Source organism: Equus asinus, chromosome 11 (genome assembly GCF_041296235.1).
Source record: "Equus asinus isolate D_3611 breed Donkey chromosome 11, EquAss-T2T_v2, whole genome shotgun sequence".
NCBI classification, from domain to species: domain Eukaryota; kingdom Metazoa; phylum Chordata; class Mammalia; order Perissodactyla; family Equidae; genus Equus; species Equus asinus.
Window position 1 is genome coordinate 66,127,477 of NC_091800.1, and position 22,705 is coordinate 66,150,181.

At 36.4% G+C, this 22,705-nt stretch overlaps 1 protein-coding gene across 5 annotated transcripts in view; it reads left to right on the plus strand.

Moving 5' to 3' along the window:
* GPC5 (glypican 5) overlaps positions 1 to 22,705 on the plus strand; it is a 1,278,940-nt gene that overhangs the window by 272,093 nt on the left and 984,142 nt on the right. For all 5 annotated transcript variants that reach the window (XM_044779824.2, XM_070520036.1, XM_070520037.1 and 2 more), the window contains exon 5: positions 17,495 to 17,620. In XM_044779824.2, coding sequence (XP_044635759.1) covers positions 17,495 to 17,620 — 126 coding nt within the window. The remainder of the gene's footprint in view (positions 1 to 17,494; positions 17,621 to 22,705) is intronic.

The window sequence follows — 22,705 nt, forward strand, 5'->3', positions numbered from 1 at the left end:
TTTTGTTGTTTAAAATTATGTTAGATTTATGGCACCCTAACTTTAAAAATATATATTTTCAGGTCTTTGTGACAGAGTAAGAATTTAATTTATATAGTTTTCCATTCTTCAGACAATTCTTTTGCAGTTATGTTAATATAACCACTGTTGACTTATAAATAATTTGACCATCTACGTTTTGTTTTTGTTCTTTTGGCTAGCCAACAGTATTAAATGATTAAGCAGTGTTTACTTTTTATTTATTTTATTTTATTTTTTTGCTGTGGAAGATTGGCCCTGAGCTAACATCTGTGCCAATCTTCTTCTATTTTGTATGTGAGTCACTGCCACAGCATGGTCACTGACAAGTGGTGTAGGTTGCCACCTGAGAACCATACCTGGGCCCCTGAAACGGAGTGTGCCAAACTTAACCACTAGGCCATGGGGCTGGCCCCTTAGTTTTTATTTTTCAATTGGAATGTTTAGTCCATTTTTTACAGTGATATACAGTATCATGAAGTAGTTGGTTTAAGGCTACCATCTTGTTCTTCATTTTCTCTTTACCTCATGTTTTTATATATTTTATTCAACGTTTCTTGCCTTCTTTTGAGTTTACAGGTAGTTAGGAATTTTTCTATCCTCACAGCTTTTTAGATTTGCATTTCTTTATTATTCTCTTAATGGTTATTATAGAGATCACAATATGCATTTTTAATTTTTACTAACTACTTTAAATTAGACCTTTTCCATTTCATTGAACAATAGAAGAACTTTAAAACAGTTTCACTTTGCTGCTCTCTTCCTAGCTTTTGTGCTGTTTTTGCTAACAAATATCTTACTTCTAACAACATTTTAACAACTCCCAAGATATTATTATTATCGTTGTTTTTAAATAGTCTGTTTACCTATAATGATTCACATGTATTATTCTCTCTGGTGCTCTTTTTTTTTTTTTGCAGGGAAAGATTTGCCCTGCGCTAAAATCTGTTGCCAATCTTCCTCTTCTTTTTTTCTTTTTCCTCCCCAAAGCCCCAGTACATAGTTGCATACCCTAGTTGTAAATCATTCTGGCTCTTCTGTCTGAGCTGCCGCCACAGCATGGCAACTGACAGAAAGGTGGTGTGGTTCCATGACAGGGAAGCAAATCCAGGCCACCGAAGCAGTGAGTGCCAAATTTTAGCCACTAGGCCATCAGGGCTGCTCTCTCAGGTGCTCTTTTTTGTTTGTTTCTTGGGTTTTTTTTTTCAGTTCAATGGGTCCATCTAGAATCCTTTTGCTTTAGCCTTAGAATATCTTTCATTGCTTATTACTAGTGATGAATTCTTTCACCTTTTGTTTGTCTGAAAACATCTTCATTTTTGAAGAATATTTTCAGTAGATCTAGAATTCTAAATTGTTGCTGGCTACTATTTTTAAAATGGTAAATGTCCAAGCCCTAATTAAGTTCATGACATGACCCTGTGTAAGTAGTATGGAAGGTTTAGTGGAAAAATTTAATATGAGAGGGAACTAAAGTAGTGGATGCTGCAGGTGCCCTACTCACATCCCTTCACCTGGTCATTTTATCTGCTATCTGGCTGCTGTGTCCCAGCTGCTGCTAACTCACAGCTGCCCTATTCTCTGGCAAATTGCCCTCAACAACTAGAAGCCATCTGTATTTGTTATCTATTGCTACCTAATGAATCATTCCAAAACTTAGTGTCTTAATGCAACAATAAGCATTTATTATGCAATTTTCTGTGGGTCAGGAATTTGGGAGCTGCTCAGCTGTGGCTCAGGGTCTCTAGGGAGATTGCTGTCAAGATGTCTGCCAGGGCTGCAGTCCTCTGAAGGCTTGAGGGGGACTAGAGTCTCATCTCCCAAGATAGCTCACTCCCATGGCTGTTGGCAGGAGGCCTTGGTTTCTTGTCACAAAGACCTCTCCCTTGGACTGCTTGAGTTTTCTCACAACATTGTGGCTGGCTTCCCTCAGGGAAAGCAGTCCAAGAGAGAGCAAGGTGGAAGCTGCAGTGTCTTTTATGATCTGGCTTCAGAAATCCCACATTGTCATTGCTGCAATATCTTATAGGTTATGCAGGTCAGTTCTATTCAGTGTGGAGGGGGACTGCACGAAGACATGAAAGGAAAATTGTTGGGAGTCATCCTGGAGACTGGCTACCACACCATCTTACCCACCTGGGGGAGCGGGTTTAACTCTCACCTGCCTCCCCCACTTGGCAGCAGCTCACAGGCATTGACTGACTGACACAGGGGCATAAAAGGCTTGCCCCTTGCTCAGATGTTGCTGAAATTCCTGCTTCAGCACTTCCTAAGGAATCTGGCTGAAGCTGAGACAACATTCCTACTTGACTTCTTCCTCCCCACTCTATCGAGCTTCCCTCACTACTTTTCTCTTAAGAGCATCCCTCGATCAATCGATGAATCGTCTGCATCCAAATTCCTGTCTCAGGATCTGATCCAGGGAATCTGACCTACACGTGTCTGAAAAGGAACCTAAAATAAATGCAGAATAAGCATAAACTAAGGCAGTAGTATCCTATCCTAAATGTAGGTATTCCTCTATATATGCCCAAATCCCTAACCTTTTTGTTTTTTGCTCCCCCTTTTATCCTTCTGTATTCATTTCATAGAGATCCCTTCTGTTAAACATATTGCCTTCTTCTTATTTGATTTGTAACCTTTGAAGAAGGAAATTTCAAGTATTAAAATCTGTCTCTGGATCTAAGAGTTGTTCTAAGCTTGCTGGTGGAGTATGTCACTCTTCTTTTAGCTTACAAAAAGAGGAGCTGTTAATGTTCAACTATAGAGTTGAATTCTTTGGATCATATTCTGGAGCTGTACTTATTGAACCGACCCTATTTTTCCTATTTATGCAGCATGCTAATAACAAGCTAATTGGAGACTTTGAGTTATTGATATGTACCAGTTACGAAGGTCTCCAAAAGTTAAGGAAGGCAAGGAAGAGCTTCTGCTCCTTTAAACGTCTAGCGAAGCATCACTATGTAGCCTTTTCTGGGTGGAAACCAAATTGGCACAGCTGTAAAGGACATTGCGCTCATCTAGCTGTCTAAACCAGCCCAGGCAGAGTGATTTCCCTGTGGCAGTTCCTGCTCTCTGCTTGATTTCTTGAAGTTAGCTGGTAAGAATAAGCTATTAGCAAGCTTAAATCGGTGATAATTAGTTGTACATTATTATTTCAAAGTAGTGTGGCTGTGCCAATTAAGTGGGTAATTAGGAAAACCCCAGGACAATAAATTAAGACAGAGTCTCAACACCAGTGCCCCATCTGTTCTCCGGCAAGCATTCCAATTAGCCAAGACTCTCATTTAAGAATACGGCAATTAAGGGGATTGGCTGCATGCATAGGTGTGTATTGGGGTAATGAAGACTGTCTTAGTTGCTTAGTAAAATATTTTTAATGACAGAGATGATTTTGATGTGAAGGTGAGGAAGTAGAATTTTTAGAAATAATGGATTTTTAATGTTTGAAACAATATAATTTAAATTGAGTTTTCTGTTTCTCTCAATTTTCTCTTTAGAACTTAATTGGAATATTGTATCATCAGGCAATTCCATTTTATTCTAATATGATTATTAAATCTTGACTTGCGTGAGAATTTGGCCACTTGGAACATTAGAAATTTTATTTTTTGAGAATGGGAACCCAGGAGCACACTTGAAATGGCACAGTTTAGGTAGGGGAATGAGTCAAGGCATGATTCTCATTCAGGATGTGACTGTCTATGAAAGCAAGTTAATTGTTACCCTCTACATGACAAAAGAACACAGTGAAGTGGTTAAAAATAGTTAATGAAACATAGTAAAAATTTTCAACATATGCTGAATGAAGAACACAATATTATTTAGGATTATTTCCAAGATAGCTGGAATAGGTTCATATTAAATAGGATCAGTTAGCTTAAAATACATTAATTTATAGCTACATAGTTAAATCTTATTTAGCACAATATTCTTGATCTCTTGATGTGTGTGTTTGGGTATATGTTTTTGTTTATATGGGTGAATCAGTCTTGATATCCTGAGCTTAATGAGGAATTGTGTATACACATACTCAGTGAATGAAAATATCCATAGGTCAGGAAAAAGTCAACTCTTTGAGGAAAATTTAATATCGTTTATGGTACTGGAGAAAGCAATTTCCAATCTATTTCCTAAAAGGAAGTTAGTGCTTCTTTGAGGTGCCATTATTATTTATTACCTGTAAGTTTAATTTACTAAAATAAAGGTCATGTTCCTTTCAATGAGAACATTTCTGTTTAATTTAAAACAGTGCTCAGTGAGTGGTGGTAGTGAGGGCACTGGGGGTGGGGCAGGCCAAGGCAAGGCTTTGGATAGGGGGCCAGAGGCCAGGCCAGAGCAGGATTGAGGAAACATGAGCTACAAGGCAGGCCAGCGTCAAGATCTACATGAATAATGAAGAGCAGGACCCCAGGGGGTCAAAAACCAGGCACACAGGAAGAAGGAATGCCAGAAGGCAGAGCAAACATATGGCAAAAGTTTAGGCTAGTGGTGCTTGACCTTTGGGGGTCATGTATCTCACCGAGAATCTGACAAAACTTCCCTGAAAAAGAAAGTTCGTAAACAAATACATGAAAAATGTTGTTGCATTGAAAGGCAATTTGCTTCATCTAAAATTAATATTAAAAATAAAGTGGTTAAACTGGGTTTGCTCTTTTCAGATGTTCATGGAAAAATTGATGACCATTTCATGAAATATCTGAAACTAAATCCAAATAATGGAAAATTCAGCTAATATTCAACAGTATTTGTGCTGAAAGGAGAGATGGCTTCAAGTACTCGGTATAAACTGCAAGTTGAAATTGTGATGGGTCTTAGATGTGGCTATGTGCACATGTTTGGTATCCAACAGTTGCTCATTTTTTGTTTTGATGGTAACAATTATTGAAAATTATAGAAAGCAAACTTGTGTAGCTGTCACTGACTGTAATTAGAACTCTCATAGCTTGCTTGCTTAGAGGAGGATAGGTTTGTATCAGGAAGCATGAAATTTACTGTAAACTCTTCAGATTACATTGATGGTCCATAATGTTTTGATCCTCAGGTTAATTTGCAGCATTTGTAATATTGAGACTGTCAAATTTAAGTTAATGTGAATAGAAATAAATCTCCCCAACGTTCTCTCACTTCAGAAAGAATAAATATATATATATATTTCTCAGCCATGGGAAGAGTGACCTTTAAATTGGACACTTTTCAAACTGGTTCTCCAAAAATCTTCTATTTCCCAGTAACAGCTTTACTTGATGAGTTAGAAGGTTTTCAATAGTGTTTATAATCTTGACTGTAGGGTTATCTCATTTATACGGCTCAAAATACTCCCCCACCAAGAAAATCAAACTGTGAGTGAAATTCTCCCTAATACACCTGGGAGTATGTTTTCTTTCTTTCTTTTTTTCCCCTCACGAAAAGTGAATCTTCTATCCTTTTTCTTTTGGAAAGTCAATGAATATCTGCAGAGTTGAAAAGAACCTCAAATTCAGTTCCCATTTTTTTAACTCAATTTTTTTAAGAGGTGAGGAAGATTTAAATTCATCATATTGAAATTGATGATTTTTATAGGTATGCATAAAAACTTTTTCAGAATTTTTAGCTGAATCTATGGGGCCTAAATCAGCATAGTGAATGAGGCTCATTTCTTTTACTCTTGGGGCAAAATTAATTGTATTTAGAAGCATTGTGAGTTCTCCATCTACAGCAAGAGTACCAAGCACTTTCTTCCACTTGGTTTTGCATGGCAAAGAACATTTCCAACATTTTAAATCTGCCAATGGCATTTGAAGTATCTAAATGATGCATACAGATAATAGGGAAAAATAGGGAGCAGGCAACACCAAGAGATATTCATATGTTTATCCAGTTGCAAGTTGAATGGAAATCATAAAGCTGCCAACTCCTCCACAAGTGTCCTCAAAACAGAAGAAATGTGTTTCTAGAGTGGATTATATCATTTGATAGAAGCACTGGTTTTTTTTTTTTCCATTCTTTACTCGAAAACACAAATTTATATCAACCATTTCTGGGGCACACCATGATCTCTAGAATCATGTGTGGAATCTTTTGTCTGGAAGTGCATCTGATGAAAGTTTGAAGGTGGTTTCAGGTTGCTTATTCTGTCAGACCCATATTCATAGAGTTATAGACATTCAGATCAAGTTTCCTTCTGAAAAGTATGATTCATTCTGTTTGGTGATTTTGAAGATCAATAGGTCTAAGGAATCTTGTTAAACATGGAACACTGCAACTTTGGGGTCCTGCGAATTGAGTAAACCCAAAGGATTTATAATCTTCATTGTATTTTCAATGTAAGCTAAGCTTTATATAAACAAAGAGATATATGAATAATCATAATGGAAGGATGTATTATTTTAATTCCTATCACATTGACAATATTTTGGATGTTATAATTCAGTAAAGGTGATTATACATCGTTCAACCCTGGTCAGCAATATTCTGTGCCACTATCAGAAATTGGGAATACAATAATACCTGGGCTACATGTAACATTTAAAAGCAATTTTTTCCCCAAAATGAGAATTACTAGAATAAGAGGAATAACATTGAAAACTAAACTACCTCATTTTCTCTGAACCCTTCTACTTATAGACTTCTTGACCTTAAAACCCATCTTTATATTAGAGTCTAGGAGCAGAGTATTTGCACTGAGAGGTATACAGTAACTGAAAATGCAAGTGAGAACAATTTGTACCAGGCATATATTGTCCATCAGGCAGATAAGTTCATGGGTGGAGGTAACCAGGAATGTCTGATTGAAACCATAAAATGAAAAAAAGAAAACAAGGAATGAGGAGGAGAAGCCTAATGTTCTGCTAACGCTGAGAGAGGAAAATACTGTTCAGAGTATGTTTTCTTGTCTTCTAAGTCATGGAGTTTATAGTTAAAATTTTAGCAGCCACAGAAAATATCTTACTGCAATGGTAACATTCAAGATTTGACCTAAAATGCTGAATCTCAAAAATCTAGGTATTACGTTTCTTTGTGTGAATGACCTATAATAGAATCATTAGATTTGCAAATATTCCATTTGGCTAAACCTTCTTGTTGGTCTTGACCCAGTCATGTCCTAGACATTCTTTTCTATTGGAAAACCAATAGCATGCTTCCTGAAACTAGTAGAACTGAACAAATAATTGCATATCTTTTATTAAAATGAACAAAAAGTTATGAGTTAGGAGAAATTGTATCACATGTCTTTTGGGATGGATGCTCAATTTCCTTAATACTATATGATGTCTAAATTTTGGACACTTGGTCCTGTGTTTATTTTTATAAATGAGTTAAAGTCTTTGTTTAAAGTTCTTTTTAATGGAGAACAGAGTCAGTGCTTTTTAAGGTACACTTTTACAATGTGGGAAAATGAGATGAGAGCTAGTTTTGAAAACCTAGTGTTGACATCAGGTTTAAATCACTCTTTTTTGGAGGAGGATGCTTTCAGAAAGGGTGATTTTTGCTGGGACATAAATGATAATGTGTTGAGTTTGGAAGCTTATTAAAAAGTGAGCAATAGGGGCATCTATTCTAATTGTATAGATAGCTATGAACATCCAGCTCAGGGCTAATATAAAACCACCACCAGAGACTGTTAAAAGTGCTACGCCTGTCGAAAAGAATCCTCTGCAAAGGGAATCTAAGGATATTAGCATGTTTCCAGTGCTTCTTTCCATTTCTCCTTCCCATTGCTTTTGCTGGTGCTTCCCAACCTGCCACCCATCTTAACCCCTTCAGCTTTGTTGAGAAAGCACAGTAAATCTTCTAAGGAAGGGAAGTCATGTCACATGAACAAGAAGACTTCCTACGAGGAGGAAAGAACCTGGAATCATTTAGTTAGGAAAAAAACAAATCCTTCTCTTTGAGAATGGTGCCAACGCTTAGGTCACTGCACGTTCTATAACGAGCAGTGGGTTCAGGTGGGGTTCAGAAAGCAGACCTTATGAGTTACTTTTTTTAAAAAAAATAGTTTTTTTCTCTTTAATCCCAAATGAGTGCAGTGTGCTTGGAACACATTTACATTTGTGATAAATTTCTTTGGTGCCATTTATCACATTGCCTCTTAGTGTTATATCCACCTCTCCTCCCATCTCTCCACGCATTGCAGTCTATAGAAAGAGGCCAAGAAACAGATTTTAATTCTTCCTATAGCCAAGCTAACTGTATAAATTTAATTATTTTCAAGCATTTACAACATGAACTGTTATTGGTGCAGAATAGACATCTAAATATTTTTTCTATTCTAAAGATATATAAAAATCTTTTATCAAATAGAATGTCTTAGTTGAGAATAAAGTAAAATGATTAAATATAGATTCAGAATAGCAAGAGAAAATAATTCTTATCTAGAAACATGTAATTATATATTTCCTTGGCTGAGCAGGAGACTGACATTTTAAATGTGTACTGTTTGACAACTGTGGTCAGACATCTCTACGGGGTTGAGCCTGCTCATTAGTGCCACATTAACCTTAGCTTTGCCTCAGGCCATTAACTAGCAAACTGCACATTTGACCTTTGTTCTACAGATATTTTCAAACAGTGTGTGAGGCACTGCTTTTAATTTGGGTTCTGTATTATGTGTGGACTGACTTTAGAGGTAAAAAAAGAAAATCAATACATGTCATTAAATAAAGAAACGTGTGGTCTGAAACATTCCACAGAGAAAAGTTCCATTTGAAAATAATATTCTTCTCCATTACTTTTCCAGATAATTAGCTTTGGTCAAAATTAGAAAGAATCTCTTTTATATTGTGTTCAATGGAAAAGAAAAGAGGAAGTGCAATATGTGACAGTTTATAAACGTTTTAAAATTGAAACAAATTCCCACTAGATGAAGACATAAGATTGAGAGGTATGCCTTTTGAACATAGCTCTCTTTCCAGCAACATCTAATGAAATGAAATGCAAAATCTAAAGTAGATTAGAGCCATATGCTTAAGTGAAAACAGCTCCTTAGAAGATCAGCAAAGTTTGCAACACATGGTTGCCACCTTTCAAACCATACATATGAGGAACGTGTTGGCCTTATAAATTAAAATGTAAATTAGCTTTGTTGAATATTTTGATAGAGTATGCTAGTATTGCTATATCCAGGTTATGGAATATTATACAGCTATATAAAAATAAGTAAGACTTACATTTATTAACCTGAACAGTGTTCATGATATATTGTCAAATGAGAAAAGCCAATTGCACGTATGTGTATAGCTTGGTCCCAGTTTTGTAAAACCATTCATCTCTATGTCTTTCTTTATCTCTATCTATCTGTCTGTCTGTCTGTCTGTTTTGGGTTTCTTGTTAGTGTGCACATAGAGGGAGCTGAAGAAAGCACACCAGGCTGTTAGCGTTGGTTACCTCAGGAGGGAGGGAGGGAAACACTATGGAGGGACAGATATTAACTTACTCTTCATGTGCCTTTTAACTATTTTACTAGTCACAAAAAGATATGTTACTTTTATCATTAAAAATGTTAAAGTCAATTATGATGGTACAGCCAATCAGAAAGTCACTCAATTTTACAGTAGTAACTGGGCATTCCTATGCCAACCAAACCAGAAACGATAACTTCAGGATGAATTGCGTTTCCTTTCATATTTTTTTTACCACATGACACATCAGGAGATCTTTCTGGCACTGCTGGCCTCCAGGGCATGGGAAGCAATGAAGCTATAACTATGCTGGTCCATGTTTCTCCCTCGCCTTCAGTAAGCTCAAGATAAACAAGGCTGCGAGCTGTGAATGAGCAATTGTGCTACAGCATTTTTCCTCTTTCCTCTGCTAGCACAGTGTACAAAGCTGTTCATTAGCCAGTGATCAGAATTTACCCCACTCCCTGCTTTCCCCCAGACCTTTCGGATTCAAAGAAATATATTGATAAATCCTGTCTAAACACATTGCATTCTAAATGCAGATTTTGGCAGGAGGAAGTGTTTTCTAGTCTAACAATCTACCAGGAAGTGTGTTCTGTTAAAAATGTGATACTTTATGTAAAAATCTAAAAAAACAGATGGAAATATCCTTTATATATTCATTCAACTTTGATTTATCAAATATGCAGTATCAGCCTGACATTACTCAGCGATGGCATTTTAAAATTACTTACTTAAATAAAGATGTCAAGGTCTGCATTGACTAAATAACTAACTTGGTCACTTTTCAGAAGTCCCTTCACTTCTCTGTTTTCACTTTCCTTAGTTATAAAAGAAGAGGGTTGGACGAAATCACTGGTTTCAACTCTGGCTGCACATTAGGATCCTGTAAGAGGCTTTCAGCAAAGCCCAGATGCTTGGGTCCTACTCCAGACCAATAAATCTGACTTTCAGAGGGAGAAATGTAGGCATACAATTTAAATGTTTCCTTGGTGGTGATAAAGTGCAGTTAGGACAGAGAGCTGCTGGAACAGATGATATCTAAGACTCTTTCTAACTCTGTTTTTATAACACAGTATATCTGTGGTGTATTAATTATGATATCTATCTTTATAGCAGTATGACTAAATATTAATGTGTCTCTTCATATTAATTTCAGCATCACATATATATGGAAGCTATCTTGAGCCTGTTTCGTAGAGTCTGGCACAGCTTGCAGTTCTGCCCTTTAGATTTCTTCCAGTTTTTAATGCAACACACCAGGAGGGTCTCTCTGATATTTCTCCACAGTCTAAGAATGGATCCCCTAATTTAAAGTTTCCCAAGGCAACTTTGCTGTTTGAAGACTTCGATTATCATTATCATTTTAAAAAATGAATTTCTTATAGCAACTTATAATTCTGGAAGCTGTTAAAAACTATCACCATATCTGGGGCAAATTCAACAAGAGTTTGCTGAGTGCTTGTTGGGTACCAAACTGTGATCCAAACCCTGGCGTTATAAAGAAGCCCCGGCTCTTTAGAGAATACACCCTCTAATCAGAGAGACCCAGTTACAGAGGGATTATGATGCCCTATAGCAGGGCTATAAAACAGAGCTGACGAGTGCTGTATGAGAAACAAGGATGAACCCACAAAGCTGCACAGGTTGGTCAGGCAAGGAGTTAGAGGAACTGAGACTGAAGCGGGGTTTTGAAGGACGGGGAGAAGGTTGTGAGAGTGAAGTAGGTGGAGAGGCAAGGATATCATTTGTTAGATTGTTGCAAGCCCAAATGAGAAATTATAAATTTTTATATGGCTCTGACATATAGGCCTTGACTAAATCTTCTGACAAAGAATGTTTTCTTGTTTTTTAAAAATATTTTCAAACTTTTATTCTTAATAATTATATTTGATTTCTGTATTCTAGAGATGTCTCAAGACCAAGATGTTCAACCAACATATGAAACACAGCCCCTCAAGGATAATTAACTGGAACCTCTAACATCTCCTTGCATTTATTATGCTCCTAATATTAGGAACTGAAAATATTCTCATAACTACAGAAAAATAATTGTATAGATATAGTCACCCTCCCAGGAACTTAAATTTTGAACCTTCTGTAGAATACAATATTTTATTCATTAAGACGTTTCATGTATAACTGGAAAGGAGGCATGGTATGTAGTAGGCTGAGCACCAAGCTGGGAACCGAAGTATGGATTCTTGTAGTAGGACCGACATTAATTGGCTCCGTGGCAGTAGATAAATCTTTTTGACCTCACCATGGCTACTAGTGCTTTAACCCCTTCATTTCCCACGAGTTCAATTATTTTTTTTCTATATCCAACATAAATCCCCTGAACCTTCAATGCAACCACTTTTGGCAACACTACTCTTAACTCCTGTGACCTAAAAACTGTAAACACAGAATACAGAGTTCCAAAGTAGGATCTCCCCCCAAATTTCTATCTTCACAAACCAAACATTGTCTGAACATTCACATGAAATTTCTTCCATTATTTAGTCTCAGAGAAGTTTCTCCAAAGCTAACCACTCTGTTTTCAGTAATCCTTCCTCTCTCTTCTTTCCAGAATTTGTGATCCATCCATTGTTAATTTGCTTTTCCTATCTTTGTATCAATTAAGAAAGACTAAATTATGATATGGTAGCAAACAACCCCAACTACTGTTAGTTTAGGACCAAAAAAATTGTACTTTTGTTTACCATCTATGCCCATTTCAGGCCAGCGGGGGGCACTGCTCAAGTTGCCCTGGCTTTAAGCCTCAGAACCACAGAGCAGCCTCCATGTGAAGCACTGCCTGTCATCAGGGGAGAGGGAAACAGAAGCTGGCAAAACCTCTTTGGTTCTTAAAGTTTAAGCCTGGAGGGAACATAGAGCACTTCTGCATACATTTACTAGAGTCCAGAGCAAGGCACATACCAAAGCTAACTCAAAGGGGCTTTGTGCCCAGGAGGTAGAGAATTGGGATACTTGGGAACAAGCTAATGACAACATGCCCTTGTTATCTCTTTCCCTTTCAGACACAAATATTTGCAAATCTCTCCTGTGTTCAAACAAATATACGCACAAACAAAACTACCTTAATTTTCCTTTTGGGGATTCTCCACTTCTGGTTTCTCACCATCTTTTTAATACTCAAGATACTGCAAATCTGAAGTCTGTTACTCTGTTTCAAATGCTTTACTTGTTGTATTAGGTGGCTGGGGCTGCCACAGCAAAATACCACAGACGGGTGGCTTAAATAACAGAAATCAGTTTTCTTGCAGTTCTGGTGGCTAGACGTTCCAGATCAAGGTGTTGGCAGGTTTCGTTTCTCTCCTTGAGTTGCAGATGGCCACCTTCTCCCTGGACCTGACACGGTCTCTTCTCTGTGTATATGCAGCCCTAGCATCTTTTCCTTTTCTTATTAGGACACCAGTTAAATTGGATTGGAACCTACCAATATGACCTCATTTGAGCCTAATTACCTCTTTAGAGGCCCCATCTCCAAATACGTTATATCGAGGGATAGGTTTCAACATATGAATTTTAGGTGACACAATTCAGTCCATAATAATTATGGTCACTACATAAAGGACATTTTCAGTATTTTCCTTAACCTCTCATAATGGCGTTTTATACTGTAGAGAATCTCTCTAACTTCAAATTCCCTGATTCTTTAGTATTTGTAGCACTTAACTTTGAAGTTTTTCTTTCTTTGCTCTTTCTGCTTCTGAGTCCCTTTGGATTTTCTTAGGTCACATTATTTGCCTGAGAGATTTCATCCATATTCATGACTCCAGTCACCACTTCTGTAGATGATGAATCTGACATCACATGTCCAGTCCACTGATTCCAAGGTTACATATCCAAAGCAAACTCCCAAGGTATTTATGGCTCTTGTACCAGTAGCTTCAGCATCATCTGAGTGCTTCTTTGAAATGTAGAATCTTGGGCCCTACCCCAGAACCAGTGAATCCACATCTGCATCTTGGCAAGATCCCCAGATGATGTTACACATATTAAGTTTGAAAGTAGCGTTCTACTTGATTTCCCTTTCTGTATGTTTCAGAGAAATCTCAAACTGAACATGTTGAGAATGGAATTAATTATTAATTAATTAGTTTTATTCATTTAATTAATCTGATAACTATTTATTGAATCTGCTATATGCCTTCACCACTGCTTTAAGATCTATAGTGGTGAACAAAATAAACCAAAATAATCCCTGCCTGCCTGAATCTTTTATTCTAGAGTGAGAGATAGATCAGAAACAATTAAACATAATAAATAAGCACATTGTATGCTAGAATAGAAAGTGATATGTGCCTTGGAAAGATGACAATATTGAGCAGGGTAAGGGCAATCCTAAGTATAGTGTGGGACGGTGAGAAGATGGTATTTCCCTTCCTTTATTTCTTAACTCAGTGAATAATGCAATCATCCCCTCAGTCACCTCAGAGGAAAAAAAAAGACAATTAGAAGTTTTCCTAAAACTTTTGCTTTACCTGTCAATTCCACCTTCCCAGTGTCTTTCAAATCTATCACTTTTTGTGATGCTCACCGGCAGGTTTTTTCTTTTCACATCCTTATATTTTCTCTCCCTGAATCTTGGGTGTAGCCTCCTAAGTGACTTCACTGCCTTCTGTCTATTTCCACAATACCTATGTGATGATGACATCATTTGCTTGCTGGAAAACGTCTAATGGCTCCCACTGCCTTCTGAAGAAAACTGAAACATCTTATCATGATCAGTAAGGGTGATTATAATCAGGCCTCTTCCTACCTTTTAACCATCATTCCCATAAGCATGCTCCCCACAAGCTAAACTAAACTGCATATGAATCTTTGAACACACAATATTCTCTTTCCTCTTTATCTTTGCTTATTCTGGTTTTTTGTTGTTATTATTGCTTGCTTGCTTGTTTGGTTTTTTTTGCATGGAACACTGAATTGTTACCTTGTTTTGTAAATATTTCCTGATTCCTTCTCTGTCCTCAAAATGGTACTGTTAACATTGTATTAGTATTGTGGACTTTCACCAGAATGTGTATTCTTAGAAGGTGGGGATTGTCTGGTTTAGCTGTGAATCCCTGGTGCCAACACAGAGCTTGGTACTCAGTGGTGTTCAGTTCTTTGTGATGAAGAAGCGATAGCTGCTGGTTCATAGAATGAGTGGAAATCTTCTAGGATACAATCCTTTCAGAGAGGATGCATGCAAAAGCATGGAAGTATATTGGGAAATAGCAAATATCTCACTTTTGTGGAGCCCAAAGTGTGGTTTGGGTTGCTGCTGAAATTGGGCTGAGAGAGTGCCTTATATGCCTTTCCAAGAAGTTCAGATCTCATGCTGTAGAGAATAGAGAGCCATTGATGGCTTTAAATAAGTGAGTGACATAACCTGTGGATATTATCAGATTTGAATTTTAAAAGGTGGCTCTCATGGAGGATGGAAGGTGATTGTTAAGAAAAGAAAGCGGAGGCGTGTCATCCTAGAGCAATATTTCCAGAGAGAGGTGATAAGGTTGAGCAAAGGCAATGGCAGGAGCACTGGGAAAGGGGATTGGAAAAGAAAGATGTAAAGCTTTCCGTGTTATGATCTATGAGTTTTGAAGGGAGAAATGAAATGAGGGCATCATTCTCCAAGGTTAGAGTAGGAGGCGGGGGCCCATCAAAAAAAATCTATCCAGTTTTACAGCGTCAATTTGGAGGTCTCAACATTCTAGCCATTTGTGCCAGGTCCCTTCATTCTAGAAGATTCTTTGATTCCAAACAAGTGGTCATTTACAGGGAGTAGAATTCAGGACAGGAGTCACTCAGCTTTCTGTTTATTAAGCCCCACCTCTCTAGGCAAGAACCAGTCAGCTTCATCAGTTATGTTTTAGTAGCTGTAACATGAGAATTGGTATTTGTTCATGCATTCCAGTTAGTAGGGATATAGCCATCAGGGAGGGACTTATTTCCTAGTAGAGGAAACTGACTTAAAGTATAAATAAGTAGTCACTGTGCTAGCAAGAAAGTAAAGCATGCTTTATTTTTTATTGAGCCTAAGTTAGAGGTGAATCAGATTTAGGCTTCCTGCAGTGATTTCATTATCACTGGTCTGGTGAAACTTTGCTAAAAATTTGATTAAATACTCACCAACACTTGCCGTGGGAACTTTTGATCTCCTCTATGGTTTCAGATGTTACATATTTGAAAATTACATTTATCCTTCTGACAGATTAATGGTTATTTACAACTCCAGCAATTTCTACAAATAGTTCTTTGAAAACACATAAGAGAGAGAATTATAAAATTAATACAGTTGAGGGGCTGACCAGGTGACACAGTGGTTGAGTTTGCACACTCTGCTTCAGCAGCCTGGGGTTCATGGGTTTGGATCCTGGGCTCAGACCTACACAACACTCATCAAGCCACGCCATGACAGTGTCCCACAGGCAGAGTAGAGGAAGATTGGCACAGATGTTGGATCAGCAACAGTCTTCCTCAGGCGAGGGGGTTGGGGGGAGGATTGGCAGCAGATGTTAGCTCAGGGACAATCTTCCTCACACACACACAAATTACTACAATTGAGTATCAGTGCTGATGAGGATTATTTTGGGCTGGTTACTTTTAAAAACTGCAGATGGGAAGGAGGCTCTGAGGAATGGAATTTGCTCGCGCTTTGATGAGAGACATTTGCATTTGTGAAGGAAGTCTCCATCTGTGGGGGTGTCTCCCTCTCTGCAACAGGAGGAAGGGAGGATGACCTTATCTCTAGAAACTCTTAATGGGGAAGCATAGGACATCCTGACTTAATCCGATCTGATTCTTATCTAAAGTTATAGGACCACCCAATAACCAGACCCCACCTGCACTGATACCATTTTAACAACTTTTTTACATATTCTTCCCTTTGTCTTGTAAAGAGATAACTCACATACCTATGCCTTAAATTTAATCCTACCCTCAACCCATGTTTGCAGCAGCTCTTTACTGCCCATGGGTCCTGTCCCCATGCTACTCCATACTATTCTCTAAATAAAAAAGCACTACTGACAGACCTTGAGAGTCCAAGAAATCTTTCTTTTGACTCCTCGGCTCACTGAGCCTGCATCAAGTGCTATCAAAATCAGATTTAATTTTTTAAATTTTGTTATTCCAGCTATAGTTCAGAGCCACCCCTCCTCATTAATCTCATTTTTTAATAAATTATTTTTAAAGTATCAATGGGAGATGCAATTTTATAACTGGTGCATTTTAACTATTAATCCCATGAATTTCTGAAGTTTGCTTTCCTTCCAGTATTTCCTTCTCCTGTCCCTGCCTCCTAGTCCAGAGAACATCTCTTCTGTATCAGGCTAGTGGCTTTTCATTTCTTTTCCAAAACAGTTATCTATGTAAAAAAATGCAGCACTAAAGTCTTTAGGACTTGGTCTTTTGAAATGCTAAATCTCAAGTTCTTGGGACCTCAAAGACTTAGCTTTAAAACTCAAAAGTCTTGGTTTTCTAAATTAAAAACAAACTTTTCTATTGAATTTTCCCTTTCCATAATTGAAGGGGAAGTGGTAAAAGAAAAAACTTTAGTTAATATATTAAATATTATTTCTTCCAATAACTTTTATTTTCATGCTTTTGAAATGTGTTGCATATCTGGGTTTTTCATATTTAGTGAAGACATGTTACTTTATGTTCTTAGGCACCAAAGAGAAGAGCCAGATAGGAAAATCAACCAAGTCTACTAAACTTTTAATCAGCAAGCAATCAATTAGCTTGTTATAAGACTCTGACATTTTTGTATGAAAAAGAAAGTGGTTAGTATCACTGTGGTTTAGATGCCAGCAACTAGTGAGGGCTTTTAAGGAAGCTAAATGAAGTTGTGAGTGTGTGTGTATACTGTTCACAACTTTTTAAATCTGGAGTTATATAGGATTCATATTCAGCGAAAATTTTTATTCGAAAGAATGAACTTGAATACTAGCTTTTTTTCCAAAAATGTAGTTTTTATGTTGATGGTTAGAAAAGTATTAAGAAGTTGCCGTCTACAGACTATGCGTAACAAATTATGCTATTTATATCAGCATACGTTATGGACTTTTTATTTTAATTGTTTTCTTTGTTTTTCCATTCAGGGAATTTATCAACAGCCTTCGACTGTACAGGACATTCTATGGGGGCCTGGCTGATCAGCTTTGTGTGAATGAATTGGCCGCTGCTGATGGACTGCCCTGCTGGAATGGAGAAGATATAGTAAAAAGGTATTTTATGTGTAGGGGTCTGTGAGAGCATAATGGCTTCTTTATCCTTGCGTTCTTTTTCCAGATCACGAATGGATTACTTCCGTTTTAACTTTACCACACAAGTTAGAGTATATATTAATTCCTTCTCTTTAGTTTGTTAAAAATAAATTTGATCCTTTTTGACATTTAAAAAATATGATGGCATTCTGTGGTGTTGTGAAAGTTCTCTGTTCTTTTTTACCTATCTATGACATACCCAACAATCCCATTTTTTCAATCAAGTATGACTTACCTTCTATCAAATCTGTCTTGTTTATCAAATATCTTATTTTGACTTTACAAGTATTAGAAAGTGAGGAAATTTGGTGAAATGTGAATACCTATGCAAAGATTCACTGATATATGGATATGTATCTCAGCAGTGTTAGCATGTCCATCCTAACAGTTGTCTCCGTGAGAGTGTGTGTGTGTGTATGTATTTATGTAAGAGTGGGGGCACTTTTGTGTATGTCTGTTTAAGGCATTGTTTATTGTATGTTATCAATTATTTTCAAAATCAGGAGTGAAATTTAACTTTCACCTTTTCTTCCCCTAACTTCCTAGAATTTCTTTGTGTCTTCTCCTTTGCTTCCTATAACTTCTTGTACTCTCAAGTAATCTCCTGAGCTTGAGAGAGTCTGAAATTCTCCATCTGTAATATATAATGGTGGTCAATATAATTGGTTGCAATTAGTCCTTTGATTTTCCAGTGCTGGTGATTATTATAGAATGTAGGCTTCTGTTGTATTTGGATTTGAATGTTTTAATGTATTTTATTTTGAGCAAACTGCAACAAGAAAGATAGAGAGTTAAGCTTTCTGACTTACAAACACCTCTATTCCACATGTAGATAAGTGGTTTAGTTACTACAGAGTGATGAATCCATTTAAAATGTCATTTAGCAATTACATTTACTATGATAAACATATACAATAATTAATTTTAATATACATTTATATCATAAAAACAGTTTACATATTTCTGGGTGATCATATTCATTATAGTTAATGGTTACATTCCTGATATATCAAATGATTATTTTGTAGTTAAAATCTAAATATCTCACAGAGATTCTTAGAATTCACCTAAAAAAGTGATTGAAGACGGGAATGGTAATTAAATTTAAATAAAACATTTGGCTGACGTGGCTAATGCTCTCTTTTCATTATGCTCCTTGAATGTTGGAATGTGTTTTCTGAATATATCTTTTTAGCCCTTATTGAGAACAGTCATAGTATGCATAGTACTTTGAGTTTTTTTAGTATTCATGTCAATAAGATTTCTGCCACTTAAATCTAGTAATTAAATTCTACTTTGACATACTTCCTCTTTTCATATTGTTCAAACTGGAATTGAACTTTTTGCTTATTATTGATGTTTCTTTAAGGACTAATGAGAATCACGTGGCAATTAATAAAAGAGTTAGTATATAATATAAATGTATTTAATATGTTATATTCCATTATATTATATCAGTTGCTTCTAGACCTGCAAGAACCTTAGTTTCAATTTGTCCCGTTCCTCTATTTGGTCTGGGGCTTGTGTAATAGGAAATAGTGTTGGAGAAATCAATGATTTGGGAAAACTTTTTAGAGAATAGTGTTTTCAACTCAAAGAACATATTTTCTTCTACGTAATATATTTTTTAAGACCTTATTCATGGTTTATGAATAAAGAAAGCTCATCTTTAGCAAGAATCCTCTATGGAAAATGTCCACATTTCTGAGAAAGTGAGTGATTCTCATTATTCGAATTTGCTTCCAGCTCATGTCTCCTGTACCACTCAGCCCCTTGCCTGTCAGCCACTTGCAAGTGCACTGAGCAATTCTGTGCTCCTGTTGAATGACTTCCACTTTGCCCTAATCTTTTCTCCAACTATCCTTCTACCTCCTCACCTTACCTGATATTTTCCCTTCCTTGAGGATATTTCTTCTGTTTCATCCCTACCTTTTGATCCCCAAACTAATACCACTGCCCTGGGTTCTCCAGGACAGCAGAAAAACCTCACACACTTTGGCTCCTTACCACCATCTCTAGACTGCTTCCAAAATGAACATTTTTCAGCCTTGATATTTTCTAACAATGAGCTAAGGTTTCACAAGCATTATGTCATTTAATTCTCCCAAAGCTTTACTCTTAATGCTCCAGAGTAAGTTGACTGGGTGGGATCTCTTTTCTATTTGATGTTGAGAAAACTCTCAGGTGTACATTCACTTTTTAAAAATGTAACTTATGTTCTAATTTTATTCGTGGCTCAACCAAGTCTTGATGTAAAGTTGGAAGACTATTTTTTTTTCAATGCAAAGTCAATGCTAAAATCTAAATATCCATCATATCTAGTTGATTGATTATGATATATTCACAATGGAATATTATGGGGCAGTTAAAACTCATATATATTTATATCTGCTAATGTGCAATAATTTCAAATAATTATTCAGTAAAAATAGTTAAAAATGGGAGAGTACATATTTTACCAGCTGATTTGAATAAATAAAAAATAATGGTATTGGTTCTGCACAGAATATTTCTGGACAGTTACATGAAAACTGCTAATATGCTTAAAAAGTACTTTGAGGGGCTTTTGTTTTTTTTTTTAATTTGAATTGTATTCATGTTTTTACATTTAGCAAAAGTAAATGTTATAGCAATATTAGAATTATTAGCCATTATTGTTTTCTTCTTTTTTACAATTCTTTTTTGAAATAAATGTGCTACTTTTGCATTTAATTTCTATCAATTCAAATTTTCATAGTAATTTTGTGATGTAGTTTTGACATTTTTCCTGGCTATAATTTTTAACTTCAATTTTTATTTTCCTTTTTCCCATTATCTATCTGGAAAGCCACTTCATCTCCAATCTTTCTTTTTATTCCTGACCTTGTTGTATTCAATTATATTTTATTTATCTTTTTTTTTTTTAACACCTGGCTTAGCTTCCTAATGTTATGGATTACTTTTGAAAAACAATCAGGTCTCAGGATTGTTCTGAATTTCATTAATGTAACAACTATTGGCTTTTCCTATGTTGCTTGTGCAAAAGCAGTATTGTTCAATACTGAACTGCTGAATTTATCTAAGGAGGCTTCAATATGAAGTCTTGATGAATGTTACAATCTTGAATTAATAGCTACTTTCTCCTTGATAAAAACATGAAATGTAAGCAGTAATCTGTGTGTGAAATCCCTAAGATCCTCATATAAGATATTCATTTGAGAGGCCTTCAGTTAGTTGAGGTTAATCCCATCAAATTTTGAGGAAATGAATATCAAGTGAATGTGTACCACATTTGGAGATGATATGTGTACCACATTCTTTTTTTATCGTGTGTTATAATACTCATTAAGTTCATTCTAGAGAAATTTTGCCAAACATCTTAATAGGATAAATTGGTGGCCAAGTTTGAATCTATCATTCATTATAAGAGGGAAGTGATTATTCTGGCCTGATTTCTTCTCCTGAAGGCATTTTTTTAGGAGATGATTGATAAGATTATTTATATGCACAGACATGCTGCCTTGAAGAATAGGAGAACCATACAGAGCTCTTCAATTTTATGACAGTCCTATAAAACTGGGTGAAACCACCTTTGTGCTCATCAAAAGAAGTGGAATTCCTTTGTGATTGTAGATGAAAATCTCACATATCTGTAGTATATAAGGAGAGTTTAAATCACAAAACAAAATCTATTTTAATTCAAATGATTTTAAAGACTGCACGCATACCATATACTCTACGGCAACACTGAGGTCAATAGTTCAAACAGTTTCTGATTTGAGGTGAAAATGTATTACAGAAATCCATGTAGTCTCAGTCTCTTAAAGTCCCTCTTATCTACCCCTCCTGTCTCCTCATCATGAAACAAAATTTTTCTCTGAAAGTCAAGGCAGTCCCTACTCTGTTCTCAGTTCTCTCTGGTTACAAATTGATTGTTTGATGATTTGCATTCATCTTTCTGAATATTGCAGTTCGGGTGACAGCTACTTAATTACCAGGGCTTCCTTTTCCCTTTTGATTAATAGACAGGTAATCCAGTAATTCTCCTTCACTATCCAGAAATTTATGATTGCCACAACGACTCTTAAACCAGTCAATAGCTGTTAAGTATCCTAGTAAAATAATAAACCACGTGATTTCTACCTCATTTTGATTTAGCTGGCGTTCCTGAATGCTTCTTTTGTAATCCATTCTTGTCTAACTCTTATGATAAGTTGCCCTTCTCAACATATCAAAATTGACTTTTTTAATCAGATAAAATATAAAACCTTAGAAATCTCTGAGATTTTATCCTTATCTATTATCAGTTATCCTTTCCATTCAGACAATGACATTTTTCCTGGCTTAACTTTAATTTTTAAAAAAATTTTTTTTTCTAAAGATTGGCACCTGAGATAACAACTGTTGCCAATCTTCTTCTTTTTTTTTCCTCTGCTTTTTCTCCCCAATCCCCCCGGTACGTGGTTGCGTATTTTAGTTGCAGGTCCTTCTAGTTGTGCATGTAGGATGCCGCCTCAGCATGGCCTGATGAGCGGTGCCATGTCTGCTCCCAGGATGTGAACCAGTGAAACCCTGGGCCACCGAAGTGGAGCCCCCAAACTTAACCACTCGGCCATGGGGCCGGCCCTTAATTGTTTTTAAAATTTTTAACTTGCCCTTTTTTTCTTTTACCCATTACCTATCTGGAAAGCCACTTCATCTTTGATCTTTTTCTTCTTGACCTTGCTGCATTCAATTGTATTTTATGTATCATTAACACCTGGCCTAGTTTCCAAACATTATGGACTGCATTTCAAAAACAATCAGATCTCAAGATTGTTCTGAATTTCATTAATGTAACAACGAGTTGCCTTTCCTATGTTGCTTGTGCAAACGTTCTTCATGACTTGAACACCAGTCTGTTTTCCATTTCTTTTTTTCTTGCAATTTCCACCTATTCAATCAAGTTTCTAATATTGTTGAACTATACTTTCGTAATAATCATCATTGTTCTTATATCTATGGCCTATCTCACTTGGTGCAGAATTGGAGATTGCTTAAAAGGTGTGATTAGGAGACCTCATCATA